At 39.4% G+C, this 12,164-nt stretch overlaps 2 protein-coding genes across 2 annotated transcripts; both read left to right on the top strand.

Moving 5' to 3' along the window:
• Positions 1–4,134: 4,134 nt before the first annotated feature.
• On the top strand, positions 4,135–5,961 carry LOC146453959 (kelch repeat and BTB domain-containing protein 12-like). Its single transcript, XM_085095990.1, has one exon. It carries the CDS (start codon positions 4,135–4,137, stop codon positions 5,959–5,961), a length of 1,827 nt encoding a protein of 608 aa, XP_084952116.1.
• Positions 5,962–10,048: 4,087 nt separating this feature from the next.
• Positions 10,049–11,401, top strand: LOC146453958 (kelch repeat and BTB domain-containing protein 12-like). The gene has a single exon (XM_085095989.1). It carries the CDS (start codon positions 10,049–10,051, stop codon positions 11,399–11,401), a length of 1,353 nt encoding a protein of 450 aa, XP_084952115.1.
• The last annotated feature ends 763 nt before the right edge of the window (positions 11,402–12,164 follow it).

Raw genomic sequence — 12,164 nt, 5'->3', positions numbered from 1 at the left:
GATGACAATGCAATATTGCTCTAATGCGGGTTTACAAGCCATTAAAAGAACAATAATGTCTAGCCTCAATCAGCTCAGTCATGCATGGCTCAATTTTGCAAATGCAAATGCGACGATATCGAAAGTGTCTTGAAATGATCACGAATACGTCTGCATAATATGAGGTGACCTTGTTTTAAAATTCCATAATTCCATTCCATTATTCTATTAAAAGGTTATATTTTCCAGAGCACCAGAAACGACAAATGGATCGCAATCTCTTAACCGCCAATTTGACGTTTATTGGACACTTGAAAATAAAGTTCTACACGCGGATCGAACGCATGATGAAGCACCTTTGCCGTTATGATCGTGGGCAAAAATAATCGTGATAAATGTAACCAGTAAAAACTGCAAAAAACTATCAACTTCAGTTAATTTTCATCAGTCAAAGACCAACAGAGGGTAATCTGACGCCACATTGGAATGTCGCTCCAAGTTACACAATTTGAGTGCCCCATTTAGTATAGCAGTCAAATTTCTATTCTTTTTTAAACTTTAATTGAATAAAGACTTTGGAAGCATGCTTTTTGTGTGGACACGTTACAAGTATGCACAGTGCATTGCTTAGTTCGCTCGTCTCGAGATCATTTTCAACCGTCGTAGGCCGCGGTGCCGCGGCGTTAAGCAAACGCTAGTGTAGAACAAAGGCTAAACTATACAAGAAATGCAATCGTCGTCAAAAGCAAAGCGCTTCTATGGGTTTATTTACACATACCGATTAATCGGACCGATTTGGCATTGAAAATGAGTGACCGGAAAAATATTGGTCTAATGATTTGAATCAGGCCTATGTCCATCCCACACTACACAAAAAGAAAAAATGGCCCATGCGATTGAATCTTGTAATCCCGGGCCGATGGATCAGTGCGGGTAGATTGGCCTTAAGTAAACGTAGACCACGAGCTGTATTATCACAACCTTTGTCTTTTTTTTCTGTGGGTATATTTACTTCGATGAATTAAAGCTCAGTTATTTGTTTTTTGCAATTCTTCGTCTTGTTTGTTTGTCATTTTATGCCCAATGTTTGTGAATGGGTGGCAGTGCCTCTCACAGTTCCTGTTTAACTTCTCTAAGCGATGCTCTTAGGTATGACCTTACTGCCAACAAGTAAAACAAAATGCTGAGATAAACAAAAGCGATCTGAGGCACAACGCGCCGCCGCTGACGGGAACATTTTTGTTATCGATGAAATAGGAACTCCTTTCGACGATAAGTTATGTGAAGTTTACAACGAAGCAACAGATCAATGGCATTCATAACAATTTTAAAAATACCGGAAGGGATTCCTTAGAGTTGTCTAGCTGCTCTGATGTGTGTTGGATGCAAGCTGCACGCACTAGTTCAGTATTTTGTGGAGTCCTGCTGCCCACGAAATTGTAAACAAAGACATGAAGTAACTGCACGTGATCCATAATAACAACCGAATGCTTCGAACCTGTTCAAAATGAATGAAAAAAGAAAACAGAAGCACCTTATAGGCGTAGTCCCAGTGGCACGAGCGTGTTTCATGAGAGTTTTTAAAGAAAGTCAATTTCTCAGAAAAGTTTCGTCTCCTTTGAAGTGTTACAGTCTCTTACAACCTCAGAGAACCAGTTGGATGGGGAGATACCCATTGACACAGGAGCCAAACATTTCTTGTATAATCATAGTCGAACTTACCGTAAGCGGCCACCCTAAATGTGTAGCCTGGAGTCTAATTTTGAACTCATTAGCATCAGATTAGCTAAGTAGCTCCAGAGATTACCCCCATTCGTCAATGCTCATCTAAACCCATTCAATAACTTTGAGTAGCTACTAAGGGTTTTTAAATTTTCCAAACTCATATTGCCGAAGCATTTCACCATCCAATTTGATGGTTTTCCTGTGATGAATTACCTAATACCGTGAATAGGACAAGGTGATTTCGGTAAGACTATTTTAGGTCTATTTCGGGAAACCCAGTACCCCCGATTGTGACTTTCATGTCCCCTGTACTACCCAAGAATGTACATGTCATAATGTTACAGAGGCAGATTGTCCAACTTCCGACAGGGAGTAGATGTCAGGACGCATGTGACAAGTGGTCGCTTACGGAAGGTTAAAAACAAAAGAAAATTTGAGACTGTCTAAAAGTGGACGCGTTCGCCTCCAAGAGGTTGTCGCTTACGAGACTTTCCAACTATAGTGATTTGACTGGAGAAATTTTGGTATGTTTTAAAAGTTGTCACTTAAAGAGGTGGTTGCTTACGAGTGGTGGTCGCAAGACGAAGTTGAACTGTATGTAAAAAAAACCGTTTCAATAATCAAATGTTCTTAGCTAACTAAAGAAAGATTTGTCAACGCATTACTCAGATTACTAAAAAAATCACCCTGCTTTGTTTCCCTAAGTATTCTATTAACAACAAATTTGAAGTTTTTTGTCCATATCTGAGGGTCTCTGCTGTAGGGCCGACTTTCTCGTCCTTGAACACTTCCTCTTGTTTTCAGTTTTTGGTTGGCAAGAGCGAAAGTGAGTGAACTAAAAAGTTTCAGTTAGCCTGAAAAGATCAGTGACACTGTAAATCCCGAGAATGCCTTCCTGTTCATATCCACTGGCTTTGTCTAAATATTGTTATAAACATGCTAGATGTTGCTTTTCCTTTTTACCCTCCTTTTAGTTTCACAGTCGTCAACCAAGGTGCCCTTGAGTCGTTGTCTGTTATGGAAAGCTTCAGAAAGTTCAGCCGAGTTCAATTCTTCCTGCGCTAGACCGTCAACTCTGAGAACCTTGCTAAGCTTTAGACATCATTTGTACTAGGGAATTGAAAACCATTCAACTGAGTCGATCTGATCTGGTTGCTAGTGTGATTGCAGTGCTTGGTGATGTGAGTTTCGCATATCGCTCCTACTGATGGTACTATAGCCATGCCAAGCATTGAAATAGTACATTGAATCGTCGCTTCCAGACTTCGTACGAACTGTTTCCACCTGTGTTCTTACTCTTACCTCCGATTGAACGCCGGAACAAAGGGATGATTTGTCTTCCTCCAAATCTGGATTAAAATGATTTAATGGCCACCACTGCCACCATTGTGAAGAATCAATTTCTTAAGATTAAACTGCGTACGTCCAGTTATGTGTGATTCACTGCTGCCCATTGAAGCAGATCCGAAGGTTTGAATAAAATTTCGTTCCATGACTGCTCATTGTTGAGACGTTTCATGAATTTTGTTTAAACCTGCTGACCTTATTTTAGCCTCTCAGAATAGGAAGATATTTGGTAACAGAATAAAGGGTTTTTGTTTTTTTCGGTGATAACTTTTCCTGACAGAAGAGAGTAAACTTTCCCTGTAGCTTTAGTATTAAGTAATCCAGTTCTACTTAAAAACCGGTTAGAAAAGCTTCGCTACCTACAAATACACCTTGTTTATAATTGTTAAGACGATATTCTGAGTTTTGATTAAAATGTGTTGATCCAGCTTTGTGTGATTCTCTTCTGTCCTTTCAACTCCAACTTCAGAACATCCCTAAAGTACCAGGGATTTGTGACGAGATTCCGTTACGGCAAGCTAACGAGTTGGCGAGCTAAGTTTCGCCGAGTTAAATGTGTCACTTTTCCTGCGCGGCACTTACAGTTAAAAAAAATCTGTTATCAGATGGCGTTAAGTGCCGTTTTGATTGGAAAATATCAGGGAAAAAAGATATTTTGCCATAAAAGAAATTTGAAAGATCTTACGGAAACTCAGAGCAAAAACAAACGTCTTCAACCACAGAGAAACGTCATCATTTCCGATTCGCAACATGAGGAACTCGAAAGAAGAAAGAAAGATAAGTGCGGTTGCAAATACTGGTCGACATCCGTTTTCGGCCTCGATTCACGAGCACATGACCTTCGATTGGTTTTAAAAATAATGCATTACAAAAGTGATGTTAATTGTCATGGCAACTGGACGTCATCGCTCGAACGGTTAAAATTACTTCCTTCTGTGAAGTGTTATTTCACTTCTCAACCTCCGAGGTAATTAAAACTGGGCTCACGGGAACTTCGTGGTCACCAACCAGGTATTGGTCAACACAACAGTTTCGAATACGACAACATCCTTCAAAAACCTTCGAATCCAGTTCAATTCTGTCATGAGTGCACCGTCTAAGCCCGTCTTCAAACCAGACACCAACGATATACCTTCTGACGTTACCATAATTGTCAAAGATGGGAAAAAATGCGAAGCTCACAAGCACATTTTGGCCGACGCAAGTCCTTTCTTTGATAAGTTGCTGAGCACTGACATGAGGGAGTCGAAAGAAGCAGTTGTTCGTTTGCAGATGCTGACTGAGTCTGTTTTGGGAGACATATTGGAGTTTATTTACACCGGTTGTGTTCAGATATCGGATGAAGACCGTGCATACGACCTGATCGCGATGGCAGACTACTTGTTTCTTCCACAACTTAAGTCTCTCGCTGGAGATGTTTTAACACGGGATATAAATTGCTCGAATTGTGTTTCACGTTATCATTTTGGCGAAACATATCAATGCGAGGAACTCATTGCCGCCACCAAAAACTTTATCTTTGCAAATTTCAGTATCTTGGCGAAAACAGACGAATTTTTGAACATGCCATGTAATAAAGTTGAAATGTGGATCTCAAGCGACGAAATAAATGTTAGCGCCGAGGAGGATGTGTTCGAATTCATCTTAGCCTGGATTGATCACAACAAAGTCGATCGAAAGAAATATTTCTTCGCCTTATTTCGACACGTTCGTTTGTTTTATGTATCGCGTGACTACATCCGCACTAATATTGTGCCAAACAAATTTGTGATGTGCGACACAGATTGCTTGGATCATTTGAACAAATCTGAAAACAATGGAAGACGTTTATTGAGACCGAGAAAATCGCTAGAAGTTCCTGTTATATTCATTCGCGGCCAAAGAAAACGAAATAACAAGTCACTTTGTTATTTTCCTCGAGAGGACGCTTGCTGTACAGCGCCAGACACAATGCCCTCAGGCACGTGTATTCCATTTACTTGTCACGATCAAATATATTTTCAAACACGAGCTTACCCGGTTGGAGAATTCAACCTGTTACGCTACGATACATTCTCTAACACTTCGACATCACTGTCATTAAAGCATCTGGATAACGTGTGTCAGCTACTCGTCACCAGTCAAAATGAAATTTACGCGTTGGTTGGTGAACGCTTTCTTCACATAATCAGTCCTTCCTGCATCATGAAGCATGACCATGAAGCAAACTCTTGGACACATGAGTCGTCATTTGATTGGGTTCCAAGACGTAATATCTGCCTTATTTACAAGGACGATGTTATTTACTTCCTCGGTGGCAAAGCTCGTTCCACTTTACTGCCAGACGCTTACAAATATGACATTTCTGCAAAAAAGTTTGAAAAAGTAGCTGAAATGAAAGAAGCAAGAAGTGACGCCCACGGTGCTGCGTTTAACGGAAAAATTTTTGTCATCGGTGGAGAACGACGTTTTGACGACTGCGGGACAGAACGTTTTTTGGGGACAACTTGTGAGGTCTACAACGAAACAACAGATGAGTGGCAAATGGTCGCAGGCTTAAAAGTTCCAGATAGGTTTTCTCTAAATCGTGTAGTTGGTATGCTATCTGTTGATGACAAGCTGTATGTACTGGGCCACTATTTCCAGTACACGCGGAGAACACGCAGTAAAGGAACATTTTCTTATATAGGCGAATTTACGACAATTGAATGCTATGACCCTGAAAAAAATGAGTGGAACAAGAAAACTGAATTTCCTTATAAAATTACGTTGTCAATGGGTCCAGCGTCCTCTATGAGTTTTTTTAAAGAAAGTGAATTTCTAAGAAAGGTTTCGGCCCCATTAAAATGTCAATGCCCGTCGCAATCGCAGACCAAGAATCAGGAGACACTTTCTGACATGCAAAACAAAAAGATATGTTCAGTCATGTGATGAATACACTGAAAGGTAAATCACAACCACCGCATAGCCACCAAAATATCGCTTTTTACTTAAATATTTTGGATTTTTGTTGAAATATTGCTTAAAACCTTCGTCCATTCTTCTGCCATTCCTGAAAAGGTAAAGGAGTGGGAGAGGGGGGGGGGGGGGGGTGGGTGGGGGTGGAGTTGTGTACTGTAAAACATCCCATAGCCAGTTTCAAGGTGTATCACTGCTTATGGAATAATTTTGCTTAACTAACTATAGAATTAATCAAGATAAGGCTCTCTCTCCTTTGCCAAGTTGGTGATGATGTCATCCGCCCCTGAGAAATCTGCGGGGGATGCCAGGTACACGTCCCAACATCCATTGATTGATTGATTGATTGATTGATTGATTGATTGATTGATTGATTGATTGATTGATTGATTAAATTGATTGATTGATTGATTGATTGATTGATTGATTGATTGATTGATTGATTGATTGATTGATTGATTGATTGATTGATTGATTGATTGATTGATTGATTGATTGATTGATTGATTGATTGATTGATTCAATCTCGACCCAAAACGCAATTAAGAAAGCGTTCTTTCGACGTCGACCGCAATTGCACCGTCAAAAACTTTCCCTAGTTAACATTCTCTTTCCTGTATAAAATGTTTTGCCTTTCACTTCGTACAATAGTTTAGGATAGTAAAGCTTGTTATAGTTTAATATAAAATATTGTAAATAGCTATCCACCTTTTGCTAGGTGGAATGTATTCCTTACAATTCTTTTAAATTTTGCATGGCAGTAACTTTTGCATTCTTTTTTATATTTGACTTAAATAAAGACTTTGACGACCTTTTTTTGTATGGACACGTTACAAGTTTGCGCAGTGCGTTAATCAGTTCTCTCGTCTCGAGAACATTGTCAACCGTCGTAGGGCACCGCGGCATTAAGCAAACACTAGTGTAGAACAAAGGCTGAACTGTACAAGAAATGCAATCGTCGTTAAAAGCAAAACGCTTCTATAGGTAATTTACATGTACCGATTGATCGAACTGATTTGGCATAGAAAATGAGTGACCGGAAAAAATCGGCCCAACGATTTGAATCAGGTTCCTTTTAGTATGCTGGAGATTCAAAAAACATCTGCCACTCTCCAACTTTGTGCAAATGTAGATTGTAAATTTTATTCATGATTTCGATTATATATAAAGACTCACGCCTGCTGATTCTGAATTTTTCAATAAAGACTTCGTTCATTCATTCCACACTACACCAATAGAAAGAAAAAGGACCCATGCGATTGAATTTTGTGATCGGGCCGATACGTGCACTGATTAGCCTTACGTAAACGTAGTCCACGAGCTGTAATATCACAGCCTTTGTCTTATTTTGCTTGTGGGTATATTTACTTCGATTAAAGCTGGTATTTATGAGTGTAATTCTTCATCTTGTTTGCTTGTCATGGTTTTGTGCCCAATTTTTGTGACTGGGCGACGGAGCCTTTCAAGGATCTTGTTTAATTCCTTTAAGCGATGCTCACAATGCAGATATCACTTTACTGCCAACAAGTTGGAAAAAATTGCAGAGATTAACGTAGAGCGATCTGAGATAGACAGGGAAATTTTTGTCAGCGAATTAGAAACTGCTTTGAAAGAGAAGTTATGTGAAGTTTGCGTATATACAACGAAACAACAGATCAATGCTTACTCATGGTCATAGCAAGCTTAAAAATGCCAGACGGGTTTTCGAAGGGTTGTGTAGCTGCTCTGATGTGTGTTGGAGGCAAGCTGCATGCATTAGTTCATTATTTTGTGGAGTCGTGCTGCCCATGAAATTGTACATTAAGATATGAAGTAACTGCACGGGATCCATGATGCCTAAAGTACCCAATCGGGGAATGGGACACTTCCTTTCGTTTTCAGTTATTGGTTGGCCAGAGCGAAAGTGAGTGAACTGAAAAGATCAATGAAGCATGTTTGTTCAAGAATGCCTTCCTGTTCGTAACTACGGGCCTTGTCCAAATATTGTTATAAATTTGCTAGATGCTGCAGTCATTTTCCGCCTTGTAGTTTCGCAGTCGTCAACCACGGTGCCCTTGAGTCGTTGTCTGGAGTATGGAAATCTTCGGAAAGTTCAAGCGAATTGCTGCTTTCTTCAGGCGCTAGGCCGTCAATTCTGAGAACCTTGCTAAACTTTAGACATCATTTGTACTAGGGAATAGAAAATCGTACAATTGAGTGGACCTGACCTGGGTGCTAGTGTAATTGCAGTGCTTGGTGTTTTTACTAATGGTACTTTGGCCATCAACCTTTGAAACGCTACAATGGATCGTCTCTTCCGGACTTCGTACGAAGTGTTTCCGCCCGTGTTGTTACTCTTACCTCCGCTTGAACGAAGAAAGGGAAGAGTTAATTTCCTCCAATCCGGCTTAAAAGGAATTTATGGCCACTAATGCTACCAATGTGAAGAATCCATTTCTCAAGTCCCGTTAATGTACTCAACTCATATAGATCGACTCAGAGCAAACACCCATATTTATTTTACACAGTGAAGTACGTTAAATTACAACCCCGCCTACACCTAATTAGATTGGGGCCGGGAATACGTGCGAAATTTTTTTTTCCACAAACAGGTATATAGTCAGGTTTCGACTTCCGCTACGATACTAACTTATATATAATTTAACAGCTTGCTTAGCTTGCTAATGGTAGATACCTCAATTAAAGATTGATGTATGGACTCAATTTATGAACTGATCCGCAGGCGAGGCCCACAAACTTAATTGCAAAAAAAAATGGGCGTGACCAAAATTTTCAGTAATGCAATTCATCGATTCCGTCTCTTCCCTTTCATCTCCACTTTGGCAAAGGCAGGGTGATATCTTGTTGATGATGTTGTGCTACTCAGCCTGGATGCAATTTTGGAAGTCTTTTCTGTCATAACCAAGAGTATTTCTTGGTTATATTAATATTGTTTCAGTTTAGCGAGTTATACCGAAACCCCTAGATTCCCTCCAGCTGTAAGAGTCCGTATTAATGTCTCGGTACAGTAGGCTTAGTTTGAATGAATGCTGTAGCCAAAGAAAACATCCTGTTTTTATCCTTGCACAATAGAGCAAAGAGTCTTGATGTTTTCATGATGTATGTTCCTTGCTGAACTTTTTTCTTTTTGAACAAAATATCTTTTCACAACCGCTATGCAGATGTTTCATGAATTTTGTAACTGTGTTTATAGCTGCTGTCCTTATTTTAGGCTTTCTGAAAAGGAATAGTTTTTGAAATTGAATAAGGGCTTTTTCGGTTAAATTAGCTTTCCTGACAGATGAGTATAAATTATTGCTGTAGATCTATCTCCTATTATTTCCAGTTTGTTATAAATATACCTAGCTTTAGTTTGTAATTGTTAAGACGGTAGTTTTAGGCCAGGTGTGGTTAAACTGTGTGTATCAAGGTATGTGTGATTCACTGCTGTCCAGTGAAGTCCAATTGTACCAGGTCCAAAGGTTTTGAATAACATTTCGTTCCATAACTGCTCACAGACGTTTCATGAATTTTTTTTCAACCTCCTGATCTTATTTTAGCCTCTCAGAATAGGAGATGTGTTTTTGTAACAAAATAAAGGTTTTTTGAGATTAGGTTTCCTGACAGGAGAGAGTAGACTTTCGCAGTAGTTCTAGTATTAAGTATTCCTGTTCTTTAAAAACGTTTCAGAAAACATCGCTGGCTACAAACAAACCACGTTTGTAATTGTTAAGACCATATTCTGAGTTATGATTAAACTGTGTGGGTCCAGCTTTATGTCATTCACTACTGTCTCTTGAAGTCCAATTGCAGCATATCCCTAAGGTATCAGGAATTTGTGACGAGTTTCCGTTCCCGCATGCTAAGCGTGTTGACAAGTCTCCACCAGTTAAGTGTGTCATTTTTTTCCAGCGCGGCACTTACAGTTGAAAAATCTGTTGTCACCCAGCCTTACTAGAGCTTTTTCAAAATTCAAAACCCAACGTTGAGCACGGTTGTAATCAGAACACTACAGGTTGCAAACCATCAAGGAAAAATGGTATTCTCTCGAAGTAGAGATATGTCAAGAAATGAAGTCGAAATGTGGATCTCAAGCGACGAAATAAATGTTAGCACCGAGGAGAATGTGTTCGAATTCATCTTAGCCTGGATTGATCACAACAAAGTCGATCGAAAGAAACATTTCTTCACCTTATTTCGACACGTTCGTTTGTTTTATGTATCGCGTGACTACTTGGGCACTAATATCGTGACAAACAATCTTGTGATGTGTGACACAGATTGCTTGGATCATTTGAACAAATCTAAAAACAATGGAAGACGTTTTAAACCGCGAAAATCGCTAGAAGTTCCTCTCATAATCTGTCCTGGGCAAGGAAGACAAAATAACAAGTCACTTTGTTATTTTCCTCGTGAGGACGCTTGGAGTACAGCGCCACACACAACTCCGTTGCCTTCAGTCTGGTACAGTGCATTTACTTGTCATGATCAACTCTATTTACAAACACCAACTGACTCGGTTAAAGAAATCAAGCTGTTTCGTTACGATATATACTTGAACACTTTGACATCACTGTCATTAAAGCATCTGGATTTCGTGTCTAAACTACTTGTTACTAGTCAAAACGAAATTTACGCGTTGGTTGGGGAGCCCTTCAATGGTGATTGTCAAAAAATCAGTCCTTCCAGCATCATGAAGCATGACCATGAATCAAACTCTTGGACACAAGAGTCGTCATTTGATTGGGCACCAAGATGTAAAATCTGCATTATTAACAAGGACGATGTTATTTACTTCCTCGGTGGCAAAGTTCGTTCTACTTTACTGGCCGACGCTTACAAATATGACATTTCTGCCAAAAAGTTTGAAAAAATAGCTGAAATGAAAGAAGCAAGAAGTGAGGCCCACGGTGCTGCATTTCGCGGGAAAATTTTTGTCATCGGTGGACGTGGAAGTCAGTCTTTTTTTGGCGGTGGAACAACGTTTTTCTCGAGGACAACTTGTGAGGCCTACAACGAAACAACAGATGAGTGGCAAATGATCGCAGGCTGCTTAAAAGTTCCAAATGGGCTTTCTACACCCGAGATAGTTGGTGTGTTATCTGTTGATGACAACCTGTATGTACTGGGCGAGTATTTCCTCCCATCCATGTCCCATCGGAGAACACGCGGTAGAGGAAGAGGTTACCCCAACCCCATACTCACATTAACGACAATTGAATGCTATGACCCTGACAAGAATGAGTGGAACAAGAAAACTGAATTTCCTGAAGGTTTTTATCGTGAAGCGTGTTTTATGACAGTTTTTAAAGGGAGTGAATTTTTAAGAAAGATTTCGTCTCCATTAAAATTTCACAACCCGTCGCAATCAGACTACAAGAATCAGAAGAAATTTCCCGACATGCAAAACAAAAAGAAATGTTTAGTCATGTGATAAATACAGCGGAAGCTAACTTACAAACCATCGCAACTACCAAAATATCTTTTTATAACTAGAATATTTGTAATCTTAATTTTTTAAAACACACTTATTATTCATCTGTTCGTTTACCATTCCATAGCATGGGGGAAGGGGGTTGAGGGGGATATCTTGTCAACTGTAAAAATTCCCTTCTCCAGGTTTAAGGTATATCATAAACGAATCCAAATAGTTTTTCACCACCTGTGCAATAATTTTTTTTAAAATGTGACACGGTCAATGACATTGGTCTAGTCGAAAAATCCTTTCCAAAGTAGTTTCTGTAAAAATGTCTGAGTGCAGCTTAGACAATCTCCCTCGAATATAACGCATTGATTTTTTCTCCTGCGTGCGATCCGCACGAGTACTTTATTTTGGAGTCTAATAAACGTCAAATTGACTGTTTAGATAGTAATTCGCTGTTCCTATCTAGTGGTATTGAAAACATAATAATATAATAGAGAATACTATACAAGGTTAAAAGAAGCTCAAATCATGTCATACAGACGACTTCATGAACATCACAGGAGACTTACAAGATCGTCGCATTTGCATTCGAAATATTGAGGAATGTATCACAGATCAAGAGCTTGAGACTAAGTTGATATTGATGGTCTATTACCTGAAATTATTTTTTCTAAACCTGCACATGAGCAATATTGCATTGTGATCACAACATTTATGAGAATGCAGCAAAAATTTAACAGCACCCTTGAATAACCCAGTTTTATTCAGTTAT

The sequence above is a fragment of the Pavona decussata genome, unplaced genomic scaffold, assembly GCF_977016875.1.
Source record: "Pavona decussata unplaced genomic scaffold, jaPavDecu1.1 SCAFFOLD_321, whole genome shotgun sequence".
In the NCBI taxonomy this organism is placed as follows: domain Eukaryota; kingdom Metazoa; phylum Cnidaria; class Anthozoa; order Scleractinia; family Agariciidae; genus Pavona; species Pavona decussata.
The sequence above is the reverse complement of the archived record's forward strand: the minus strand, read 5'-3'. Positions and strand labels throughout refer to the sequence as shown.

Bases quoted from the DNA above. Each gene is read 5' to 3' on its own strand.
- LOC146453959 (XM_085095990.1), top strand. From the start codon at position 4,135: ATGAGTGCACCGTCTAAGCCCGTCTTCAAACCAGACACCAACGATATA.
- LOC146453958 (XM_085095989.1), top strand. From the start codon at position 10,049: ATGTGGATCTCAAGCGACGAAATAAATGTTAGCACCGAGGAGAATGTG.